Source organism: Pezoporus occidentalis, unplaced genomic scaffold (assembly GCF_034315485.1).
Source record: "Pezoporus occidentalis ecotype Australia unplaced genomic scaffold, CSIRO_AGI_Poc_V1 ctg2, whole genome shotgun sequence".
In the NCBI taxonomy this organism is placed as follows: Eukaryota; Metazoa; Chordata; class Aves; order Psittaciformes; family Psittacidae; genus Pezoporus; species Pezoporus occidentalis.
The window spans coordinates 7173310-7186084 of record NW_026913855.1 but is presented as its reverse complement, the minus strand read 5'-3'; the positions used below and the strand labels follow the sequence as shown (position 1 = coordinate 7186084).

The 12775-nt window shown below is 38.7% G+C and overlaps 1 protein-coding gene across 3 annotated transcripts in view; it reads left to right on the top strand.

The window, feature by feature from the left end:
* DROSHA (drosha ribonuclease III) overlaps positions 1-12775 on the top strand; it is a 71804-nt gene that overhangs the window by 23300 nt on the left and 35729 nt on the right. For all 3 annotated transcript variants that reach the window (XR_009964582.1, XR_009964583.1, XM_062617693.1), the window contains exons 13-15: positions 633-802; positions 5430-5554; positions 8663-8762. Coding sequence is in view for 1 of the 3 variants with exons in the window: in XM_062617693.1 (XP_062473677.1) it covers positions 633-802; positions 5430-5554; positions 8663-8762 (395 nt within the window). In the remaining 2 variants the exon portion in view is untranslated. The remainder of the gene's footprint in view (positions 1-632; positions 803-5429; positions 5555-8662; positions 8763-12775) is intronic.

Here is a 12775-nt window from a genome sequence, read left to right as displayed (position 1 = left end):
TTGTTATACTGTCTTCCTTTGTTATAAGCACCGTTTGCTGTTCACGTTTCCTGGGGTTTCAGAAATATTTAGGAGTTTTCACATGCCCTTGGTTCATTTAGTGACAGAAGACGGCATGTGGCTCTTTAGTCTTCATTACTACAGGTACAGAATGTAAGCACTGCAGATGAGCTTAAAATGGAAGGATAACTTGTTTCATGAATCTAGAAGTATCCTGTAAAATTTTGAGTGTTCTTTAAAAAAGCTGCAGAAATGCCTAAAGGCTTTTTAAACTATTGTTGTAAAAAGAATGATAAAAGTGTGAAAAGGAAGATGTAACTGGACAATATAACTGATTGTTCTGCCTACTCATTTTAAAGTTTTTTCAGGCAAGTTAGAAACTTCAGCTTTACAGTATGATGAAACTGTTATTCTTGCTTCCATTACCGTTACTGCTTCCAGTTTTAGCTAAGTGTTTATATGTGCAGTATTCATCAATAAAACATTTGCCTTCATATTTGTCAAGTTGCTTAAGCATTTTGCATTTCATTTTGCTCATCCAAATATTTCATGTGTTCTGCATATTTTCTGTTTTGCTCGTGCTTTAGGAGAGTAAATACCTGAAATGTGGTGTATTTATTTATGTTTTTAAGATGGAGGGAAAGAAGTACTATCAATGCATCAGATTCTTCTCTACTTGTTACGATGCAGTAAAGCTCTGGTGCCGGAAGAGGAGATTGCCAACATGCTTCAATGGGAAGAACTGGAATGGCAGAAATACGCAGAAGAATGCAAAGGGATGATTGTTACCAGCCCTGGCATGGTAGAGCAAATAATTCTGTTCTGTGAACAGCCCAATGACACATACATGTCTTGTTTCAGAAAGATTGCTGCAAGCTGAATTAGAAAGGGAAAAGATGACCGGTGACAGTTGCACATTGCTATAGGAACACTCCATTGACTTTTTCTGACCCTGAGAAGAATTGCACCCTCTGCTGCTCTGCTTAAGGGCAGATTTCCAGATGAGCACTGTTTCAATGTGCATGTTAAAAGGAATGGCTAAATTTTATGTGTTTGAAACTGCAGTTTTCTCCTCTCCTGTCTTATTTTCTCAGACTGTGTGATCTCATTTTCTTTTTCCTGACACAGGACCGGAGAATTAGTAACTCTTTGCTATTCTCTTTCATCTTCCTCTTTTGACCCCATAGATCTAGATAGAGTACTCTATCCAGACTCTGCCCTGAATATGGAAAAGGTCTTTTCTGCCTATGTGTCTTTTTTCCACATTTTCTATGTTGTTCTCACTTACACTGAGGAATTCTGTGTACATTAATGAATGCATCCATTAATTTACAGTGCCAAGCTTGAAATCCCAATGGCCTTATTATTTGTGAAAAAAATTAGTATTTTAAAACATAATTTCTCTGAACACAGCTCCTTTGAACTGCAGTGTTATGTGAATTTAGCCCATTTTTCTAACCTTCACACTTAAGAAATGTGGGTCACAAGAATAGATAATGTCCACCAAAAGCTGCAGGGTTCTCTCTGCGTGGTTTCATCAGTATTGCAGTGGTATCTCAGCACAAGAGGCATGTTTTGGACTTATATTATAGGCTGCCATGCAGCTTTCTTTGTTGTAACACCTTTCTTCCTCTGACTTAATTTTCCTTCTTTGCTTATAGCTTAACTTCTTAGTTCCAGCAGAAAAAGTGTGACTTGGTATCAAGCATATGGGGAGATTTTGTTTGCTAACTAATAAACCTGTCCCCAGACTGCAGCCATGATGAGCCCTAATTATATTTTTCAAGTTCATATTTTTAAGTATGGCACCATTATATTTAGTAAGCTACTTTAATACTTTATAAGCTAATCATAACTTGGGCAGGTTAATTTATTTTTCCCTTTAATTCTGCGCAGTTTTGCACTGGCTAAAACTTCCTAAACCAAAAGGAAAATAAGATGATCTGTGGGAACATGAAATACAGAGTATACATGAACTCTTGCTATGAAAAATTCTACCTGATCTGGTTAAAACTGAGGGCTAACCCAGAATCTCATAATAGAAATTGTTAGCCTTAAATGTTCACCATTGCCTGTGTTTTTTGTGATACAAGATAGATGCTAGTGCACAAGTTGTCAGCATCTGAAGGGTGTATGCTAACGTAACTTCAGTGGTCTTGATGAAAATTTGCTGATTTCATCTAGCTGAAAACTTGTTTTTTTTGTTTAGCATGAAATGTTCCATCCCTGGCAGTGTTCAAGGTCAGGTTGGACATGGTGGACATGGTCTAGCGTGTGGTGTCTCTGTCCGTGGCAGGAGGGTTGGAGCTAGATGATCTTAAAGTCCTTTCCAGCCTTAACTGTCCTATGAAGGAACATATACATGCTTGTTCCTTGAATCACTGAACTGTGAATGTCTGTATTCACAAGGCTGTGCAGTTTGTGAGTGATATTGTGAATTTTGAGATTTTCTGTGATTTTTGCTGACAAACTTTGCATTCTACAAGACAATGTTTTTAGAGATGCGTGTGGACATCAAAATAGGTAAGTATAAAAGAAATCTGCAGCACTTTGAAGTGTTGTCATGTTATAATGCCATCATTAGAACATTTTTTCTCAAGAAGATTGCAATGACTTTCTCAGTTTATGGATTTTTTGTTCATTGCAGCATATTCTACTGAGTATGAAAGCATTTTTTGTTCATTTTACAGTGTTAGAAGATAAAACAGTTCTGTTATAGAGACAATGTGAAACAGTGTGAGAAAATGACAGCTCCTCAATTCAATTTCATGCACTTGACACAACAAAGTAAACCAACTAAATTTTATTTTGCTGCTTTCCTCCACAACATCACTTCAGAAATAATAATTCCTCTTGTGAGCAGATCTAGGTTTTATATATGTATTTTAGTTTAAAAAAAAAAAACAAAAATCAACACAAAACAACCAAACCAACAAGGTGCATATTTGCATGATGGAGAAGGGAAAAAAAACTTTGATAGGCATATAAATCCTATGTGCTTAAACAACTAACAATAGTTCAGAATTATTTAAGTTACTCATGGTGCTTCTTTAGTTCCATGAAACTTGTGTTGGAATAGATTTAAAGATTCACTAATTTTAATCCTCTTTAATACTTTATTCCTCCTAAAATATTGCTGCTTCTCTCTCTGGTTCAAATACATGTGTATTTTATCATCTTTTGTACTACATCTGCATGCAATGTCATCCTGTCTTCTAATATCAGCAAAGCCTTGATTGATGAGGTTTAGAGTAGGAAAGAAAGGTAGTGGGCGTCTGTTCTGTAAGAATTTCCTTGGTTTTGATGAAATTTTTAAAAGCAAGGTTATAATTACTAGAAGTCCTCTCACAGCACATTTGAAAGAATGCAGGGATAAATTTCCTTGCATCTTGTTTTGTGGTGCATGATTTATACTGTATGTTTCTGTATGGTGCTATTTGTTCAATTAAACTTCAGAAACAGCACCAGAGAGGAAGCTAGTGTTTGCCTGCTAAAGGAAAAAAGCATAGTCTAGCTACAACCCTTGTCTTAATCATCAGTGAAGGAACAATTGTGATTAAATTTTAAAGGAGTTCCTTTGTCCTGGTTGTTATCGGCCATCTGTGGATGACAAAACCCCAAGGCAGTGTCATAAATAGTCTGGTTTTGAGTAATCCTGAAGCCACACATTTCACACAGACCCTGCTATAGGCATATTGAAAACTCTTCTCCCTTTCATGCTCTTGAGGATCAGTTTACTTCTATTTAAGTATCAAAAATATGAAGAATGTTGTCTGTATTTTAAAAAAATATAAAATTGGTGTATTGAATATAATTATTGTTTCACATTCTGCTAATTATATTTTGCCACTTCAATTCATAGAGTAGTTGTGTAGGAAAGCTTCTTTTGTGAGGGGGACAGGGATGGGAGAAGCTCCTCATTGTTAATGTTAAAAGAGGGGAGAACCAATGAATAGCTTTCGTGTAGATAAAAATTTCTGAAATTGGCTTTGTTCAAACGCCACAAAACCAGATGAACTTAAATTTCAGGACTTTAAGCTGTGGTTTAGAGAACATCATTCTGCCTGCTACAAATCCTCCCCATGTGTTTCATTACATTTTTCTGTCCCAACCCTTTTATTGGAAGTGCTGTGGGAAAAGCATTTTCTTTTTTAAATATGTTTTTTAGGCCAGGCAGCATGAGGTAACTTTTTTTTTTCCATGTTGTGCTTTGGCTGGGAAGGTATAACCTTATGTTCAGTCATCATGTCCAGAGGGAAGCTAATAAGCATTTTTCCCTTGGAAAATGTTTCTCTATCTGAATGTCAAAGTTTTAAGTAAGTTTTTGTTTTTCTAGAATATATTGGAAATGTGGCCACCTGATGAGGCTTACTTTTATTTGTAGAGTTGGCTTTGCTTATCCGTGCAGAACATAATTCCTGTGAACAGTTCTACCAAGACGGTTTGAAAGGTGAAGGATTTATTCCTGACACAGTTCTTACTGTTTTGTGAAGAGAATGGTGGGAGCTGTTTCTGTAACTCTGAAACACATCTTCAAGAAATTCACAGTGTTAAATTAGAAGTTTTGAGATGCGGGTAACTAGAAGTAATGGCCTTTTTCTGAAACCTTAGGCAAGCAGAAAATAGTGGCCTCATCTAGCTGATTGCAAAGTGGGGAGTAAGCAGGCACATAACAAAGCAGCTTGCCAGGTAATGGAGATAATGTTTACTTGGAGACAAGCTGTGCAGCTTCAGCTGAGTTTTTAAATATTTTACAAGACCCCTATTAGGAGCAGTTACTCGTTTTCTGTATTTTTAGAGGTATTTTTAGCAAAAGTTGCTACTTTCTACACTGTCCTTTTTAACTAAAAAAAACCCAAACTTGTGTTTGGAAGTGTAAAAAGGACAGAAGTCCCCTCATCATACAAGACTGTATTCCTGTCTGTACACATCGGCTAAGAACCCTTTCTAAGAGTAGCATGACAGATTTTTTTAAATTCTGTTTAGTTGGTGTGATTGAATGGATCTAATAATGGCTTCACTTGCTTGGGAAATCAGGAACAGAACTAAAATCAGAGAAGGTAACCTGATCTTAGTGAACTACTCAGGCATGTGGGAGCTTGGATGCCAGAATGCTAATCCTGATTTTATTTCCTGTGTGATGTTTGACTGAAGAAATTTGCTTTAAGTTCTTAGAAATAATCTAACTGTAAATTTCCTGACTTGTAAAATAAAAATGCTTCCTTTTTTCACTGAAAGTGCTAAGTTGATTAACTTCATTTCAGACATTGTCATTGCCAAACATTTATTATAATAATAATGATTAGTTTTATGTGTATTTTAGTAAACTTGAAATATTGTTGCTTTATGGTTCTTGGATAGTGTCAGCTACAGGCAGTTTATTTTCCATGGAGCTATTGTCAATTAAGTGTATTTTTTTTTTCTCCTAGAAACCCAGCTCAGTTCGTATTGATCAACTGGACCGCGAACAGTTCAATTCTGATGTAATTACTTTCCCTATTATTGTCCACTTCGGAATACGACCTGCTCAACTCAGTTATGCTGGAGATCCTCAGTAAGATGCTTTTCCTTACATCTTTTGTTCACAAGCTCATTACTGCTGTCATTTGTGGCTTAAATAGGGTTTGTTTATGTGCCTAATTGAGTCCAATGTACAGCTTAGTGCTTCTGACATTGGACACAAGCTTTTGTAAATTAGAGAATATAAGGTGTAGCTTCTTCTGGCATCATTTAGGATCTGCTGAAGTAAATTCATGCGTGTGCAGTATGCAATTTCTCAACCTGAAAACGGCTTTTCTAGGTCAGATAAAAGATTTCTCAAGCTCCATGTTATTTCTCTGAAAGGCCAGTTGCCAGTTCTTCAGATAGAATAGTGCAACAAGAAGTCAGAGGGGAAGAAATACTTACCCAGGCTTCCAAAATATATGGACTTCTGTGCTAGAGAATGTATTTAGATCATTTTAACAACCCTGAATGGAACTTCCTTTTCAAAATTTCACAAATTACTGTTTGAATCTTTTTATGCTAATGACAGTGTAATCACTTTCCCAGCACCATTGTGAATTGTATAAAAAAGGACTCACTTGTTTCAGAGCTGCTACTTGATCATTTGATTTAATGCTTTTCAGGTCTTATAGCTAATAAGGAAGAAACCAGCCATTTTCTGTTTGCTTTCTTAATGAAATTTGTTTCTTGCGCCCTACCATATCCTACTTAGTTGTCTCTTCCTGTGCCTTGAAAAATTGAGTCTATGTAACTGTTTCCTAGCTTGGAAGCTGTTGCATCCATGCTGCTTTTCTCTGTACCTTTTATATCCTTATAGAGATTGGGAGGAATGTAGTGAAGGAGTGGAAGCGGAATTGGAACTTCAGGCAAAGCAAGCAATACTGTTTCACTGTGGGTTTGTGTAGTGGCATAAAAGTGATTGCTGGATTTTATTCACAATTCTTTTCTTAATTTCTGACATTTCACAGGACTTTTTCAGTGATTTGGAGATCTGAATAACGGGCAGTATAAAACTTCTAATGCATGTATGGTTGCAGTTGCCTTTTTTTCCTCATACGTTCTTGTGTCTTTCAAGGACATTGGATTTCACCTGTAGTTTTGAGGCCCTAACAGTTATAATGTGCATGTATGACAGATGTATTCTTCTACAACTGCCTGCTGAGAATTTTAGATTTAGTATTGTGGGAAATGAGAAGAGTGAGTGCTTATCCAAGCAACGTATTTTCTTTTGGCTTTGAGCATGACTTTTAATCTTCCTCATCTTTTAGTTTTCTTACCCACAAAAGTAAAATAATTAAAGAACATAAGAACCACCTCTATTTTGATGCTAAATCACTTAATACCGGTAAACTTCTAGTGCCTTGCATTGAAAACAGTATAAAGACACAAAAATTGTTCTTCCCACACTGTATTTTAACTTTCTTTAAAATTTCATATTTTTTTTCCTAGAGCTGCTTACATAATTTAGGTGTGCTTCTTTTCATCAAAGTAGTTTTTGTGAAAGGCCTCTTCATAAATCTCAGTCTGAACTCTGGTATATGTGTGAAATAGGTAATGCCAAGAAAAGATTTTCCTCCAGTGTGTATTTTTTTTATGCAGTTCAAATACAAAGTTTTTGTTATTGTAATCTGACTATTAATTCTCAAATTTAACTGCAATAACAAAGTCTTTTCCACCCACGTTAGCATTAGTAGTAAAACATAGATTGTATATAATAATTTCAGGTTTTGGAGTTTGGGTTGAAACCTCCTCATGGCATTTATATCTTCTGTGTAGCCAATTCATTCATTAGCTCATTTTTCTTCTTTGGATGGGAATTTGTCAGAAATAGATGTGCTGTTCTGCAGATTGCAGAAATGTGGAGAACAGAACATAAGAAAAATCTATGGCGTGACCATTTCAGACATGTCTGTAGACTAAAAAAAAATCAACATCACTGGAGGCAGAGTATACATTCAGTAATGCTGCAGAGAAATAGCTGTGGAAAAAAATGCCAGTAAGAAAAGATCCATTTGTGTGCCTGAGAATGTGGGATGCTGGGAAGATTATGAAATCATAGAAGAGCTGCTGCTTCATTTTCTGCTTTGCCTTTGTAACTTCCTACTAAAACCACTTCTAAGGTGAGGCTGAGGAGGGTCATCTGTACAATGTAAATATTAAAGGATATAAGTTACTTGGGTAAACTTTTTCCTTCTGTCCTCTGCTTCCCTGCTTCTTCTTAGAAGTCTGGGCTTATGGGTTTTCTTTAAAAAACTCTACAGAGATGATAGTTATTCTGAAGATAGCATTGTTTCCGAAAGACACAAGGTACTTAGGAATGTCATAATCCCCTTGGTCACTCCTCCCATAGTAACTTTTGAACCTGTTGGTCAGTTGCAGCTGAATGTAAAGGTGGGGTGTTGTGTATAATTATAATAGAGTAAGTTCTTACAAGTTTTGTGAAAATCTGTGCTAGAGCACAGAGGAACTACCACCGAGAAAAAACTTCTGTTACTGAAGTTCATGTGTAATTAGGTACCCCCAAAATTAGAAAAGGCTAGACAGTTGGAGAAAAACAGAAACCTTAAGTATGTGCTAACCACAGAGGAAACTTGACTTGCGGTTTCCATTCAGCACAAACCCATAGGGAGTTAAGCTTTTATTTCACAGTTCACAGAATTATTTCATGTTGCACATGATTTATAGAGCTCTTCCTCATGTGCTCCACTGAAATGTTTCAGACAGTGTACAGACAGACGCTTCCTGGGAAAGTTCACTACTGCTTTTCAGTGAATGGTAAGTAAACCTTGTTGAGAAAAGAGAGAATAGAGAGTTTTCACCTAGAACGTGGGCAGATCTTATCAACATGTAGAGGTGGCCCTTTGGAGAGGATGGGTGGGTGTCTAGGAGACCTGGGTTCTGCTCTGAGTTTTGCTGTTCACCTCACTGCACACTATTGCCTCCTGTCTGCTCCTGTGTCTGCCCCACTGGAACAGCTGCAGAGACACTGTCAATGTTCTTGGAAGATACTTTGAGATCTTTTTCTGGAGCAAAAAGATACTTGTAGGCAATGTGTGTGTATATGGGTGCATTATTAACAGCTGGTGTGTTCATAAGGACAAAAGGTGAGAGACTGTTGTATTGACCAAAATATTTGTTTTCTGGTTTTGTCCTTCAGATACCAAAAGCTGTGGAAGAGTTATGTGAAGCTGCGTCACCTGTTGGCTAATAGTCCCAAAGTCAAACAGGCTGATAAACAGAAATTATCACAGAGAGAGGTATGGTGGGCCTTCCTATACTGATAATGAATACAGTAATTCTGGATGGAACAAAGCCGTATGACTGCCCTGTTTATGGAAACAATAGAAATCCTTCACGAAAGATTTCCTTTTCGGGCTGTTAACACTGATTTTATTTTTATCTTTTCTTGTTAGTGAATGGATTTATTTTTTCCCCTTTTTTAGCTGTCAAATTACTGAAAGCTTTTTACCCTATTATAGAAATGATCGTTATAGAACTGTAATTTCTTTCTAGCTATTGCCATGAATGGTTTCAAGAATTAGCTCAGAGAAGGACTTTTTATTTCTAAGTGCACTTTTAACTGGCTCATAATTTTAAACATTTCTCTGCTGAGATAAAAACTGCCATGCTTGTGCATGTTTTAAACTGTAAATTATTAGGCAGTCTTAGTGACATTCCTTAAGATCTTTGAAGCAAAATCATCTGGTTATTATGTTCAACAATCTTTAATGAAAAATGAGGTTTTCGTTGAATTTTTGTCTTTCGTATCTCTCTCCCCCCTGCCCCCTTCCCTTCCCTAAAGGGATGAGCAAAAAACATTTCCTAAGTGCAGATGCTCAACCAATTGGGAATTAAAATCAGAAAAATAAAGTAATCTAAATGTAGAATAAAGCAGTCTTCTCTCAGGTATCTATTTGGACTGAAGCTTTGAATTTGTCTGGTGCTTGTCTACTGGGCATTAATTGGACAACTTACATAAAGAATGAGTAGAGGAGAAATTAACTTTTTTGGTACCGGATGGAATTAAATTAAATGATGGTGTATTTTCATCTGTTGATTGGAAACCCTGATGATTCATAAAATCATAGAATATTCTGAGTTAGAAAGGACCTGTGAGGATCATTGAGTCTTACCCTGTTTGCTAATTGTGTGGCTTTGGTTGCAGCAAAAGTTTGATACATTTGACATTGCACCTGTTTTTTATTACTACTGTAAAGCATAGTATATGCTGTTGCATGAGCAAGCATCTTGGTTAATATTTTATTTATGCTGATATTAAATAAGCCATTGGCTTGCTTACTTGTAAACAAGGGAAAAAGCACAGTGTTGACTTCTTTGCCTCGGTCTTCACTGACAAAGGCTCTGACCGTGCCCCCCAAGTCTTGGAAGGCAGACACATGGACTGTGAGAATGGGCCCACTGAAGGAGAGGAACTGGTTTGAGACCATCTTAAAAACCTGAACGTACACAAATCCATGGGACCTGATGAAATCCACCCCAGGGTCCTGAAGGAGCTGGCAAATGAAGTTGCTAAGCCACTGTTCATCATATTTGAAAAATCATGGCAGTCAGGTGAAGTTCCCAATGACTGAAAAAAGGGAAATATAACCCCTGTTTTCAAGAAGGGGAAAATGGATGACCCGGGGAATTACAGACCAGTCAGTCTCACCTCTGTGCCTGCCAAAATCTTGGAGCAGATTCTCCTGGAAGGCATGCTAAGGCACATGAAAAACAACAAGGTGCTTGGTGACAGCCAGCATGGCTTCACTGAAGGGAAATCCTGCATGACCAATTTGGTGGCCTTCTATGATGGGGCTACAGAACTGATGGACAGGGGTAGAGCAGTTGATGTCATCTGCCTGGACTTCTGCAAAGCGTTCGACACTGTCCCACACGACATCCTTATCTCTAAATTGGAGAGACATCAATTTTATAGGTGGACCACTCAGTGGATAAAGAACTGGCTGGATGGCTGCATGCAAAGAGTTGTGGTCAGTGGCTCAATGTCCAGCTGGAGACCAGTAACAAGTGGTGTCCCTCAGGGATTGGTGTTGGGACCGGTCTTGTTGAACATCTTTGTCGCTGACAGGGACAGTGGGATTGAGTGCGCCCTCAGCAAGTTGCCGATGACACCATGTTGTGTGATTCGGTTGATAGGCTGGAGGGAAGGAATGCCATCCAGAGGGACCTCGACATGCTTGTGAGGTGGGCTGATGCCAACCTCATGAAGTTTAACCATGACAAGTGCAAGGTCCTACACCTGGGTCAGAGCAATCCCAGGCACAGCTACAGATTGGGCAGAGAAGAGATTGAGAACAGCCCTACGAAGAAGGACTTGGCGGTGTTGGTTGTTGAGAAAATGACCATGAGCAGGCCGTGTGCGCTCGCAGCCCAGAAAGCCAACTGTATCCTGGGCTGCATCAAAAGGAGCGTGACCAGGAGGTCGAAGGAGGTGATCCTTCCCCTTTACTCTGCTCTTGTAAGACCTCACTTGAAGTATTGTGTGCAGCTCTGGTGTCCTCAACGTAAAAAGGACATGGAACTGTTGGAACAAGTCCAGAGGAGGGCCACGAGGATGATCAGGGGACTGGAGCACCTTCTGTATGAAGACAGGCTGAGGAAGTTGGGGCTGTTCAGCCTGGAGAAGAGAAGGCTGCATGGAGACCTCCTAGCAGCCTTCCACTGTCTGAAGGGCGCCCACAAGGATGCTGGGGAGGGACCCTTCATTAGGGACTGTAGTGATAGGCCAAGGGGTAATGGGTTCAAACTTAAACAGGGGAAGTTTAGATTGGATATAAGGAAGAAATTCTTTCCTGTTAGGGTGGTGAGGCACTGGAATGGGTTGCCCAGGGAAGTTGTGAATGCTCCATCCCTGGCAGCGTTCAAGACAAGGTTGGATGAAGCCTTGGGTGATATGGTTTAGTGTGAGGTGTCCCCGCCCATGGCAGGGGGGTTGGAAGTAGAGATCTTAAGGTCCTTTCCAGCCCTTACTATTCTATGATTCTATGTTGTGACATAACTGTGCCACAGTTGTAAGGAAAAAACATTTTGTCCATACAGGAGACTTGTTTTGTCTGCTGCAGCTTTCTACACTCAGAGCAAGTAGAAGGGAAAACCATCGTTTTATGGACTTCTTTTCATTAGATGGCTAATGGCTGTAAAATTGTAGGGGATTGGATGTAGAAGGGTGATGACGTTTTGCTTCAAAAGATAAAATGCTTCTTTGTTATTTATCACTTACTGTGCAGTGTGCTGATTTTTGTTTCTAGACCATGTTATCTAGGATAATGCGTTTATCAAGTAGTTTGCCATCAGTCATATCAGCCTGAAGCGGAAGGTTTATGTGAAGATAACCTATGCATTTTGCCAGTGGAAGTACCAGTAATATAGGAGGAGCTGTAGGGCTGCACCTGATTCTTACATGGGCTTTTAAGGACTATGAATCTTATGAGTAACTGGAGTGCTTCTGAGCTGGTGAGCCTGAAAGTATGGGCATGTTTTAGCAAACATTGTAGTATATGTCTCAGAAAATACCCAATGACACAGCCTCAAAATGCAAATTTCAGACAGTGCACAAGGGCTGCAGAGCTGTAAGCACCTCTGTTCCCTCTGTGAATGCCATTCACTACTGTGAGATTGTAAGATGTTACTTGTGACAAGGTCGTGCTGGGGGCTTTGTTCCTCCAACCTAACTTTGAGCATTTACAGCAGGTGCATAAGTTGGGATCTGAAGGCTCACTTTGAAGTCAGTGAAGAGAAATGCATTTTTTTTTAAAGCCATTTATTGCCCTTCATTGAATATAAAAGGAGCCAGGGCTAACTAATGTCCTGCCCTCGATATCTTAGTGTTGAGCTGTCTGAGATTTGATGAATCTGAATCTGGATGGATGTTCCTCTTGGAACCACTCTTGGATGTTCCTCTTGGAACAGAAGACGGAGCCTGTTCCTGCCAAGAGGTGCTCACAGGCTTCAGATTTTAAGCTTGGAAGAGACAGCTTTGAGCAAATGCCCTGTAGTGAAAATGAGGAAGAGAGGAAGGATGTAGCTTTGAAAAGTTTTGTGCTCTGAAGAAGGAAGAGCACTAAGGGAGTCTTTACCATTAGTGCATGCTGCGTGGGGAGCTTGCATCCCTGGGGGGCTGTGTAGTATTGGAACCAGATCCTGATCCAGGGATGATTTATTTTAGTTGGTTTTCTTTCATTCCATTTTTACAGAAAATTCTTTTAATAATTCTGTGAAGATCTTTTAATGGTTCTGTCCCTTTCATAAT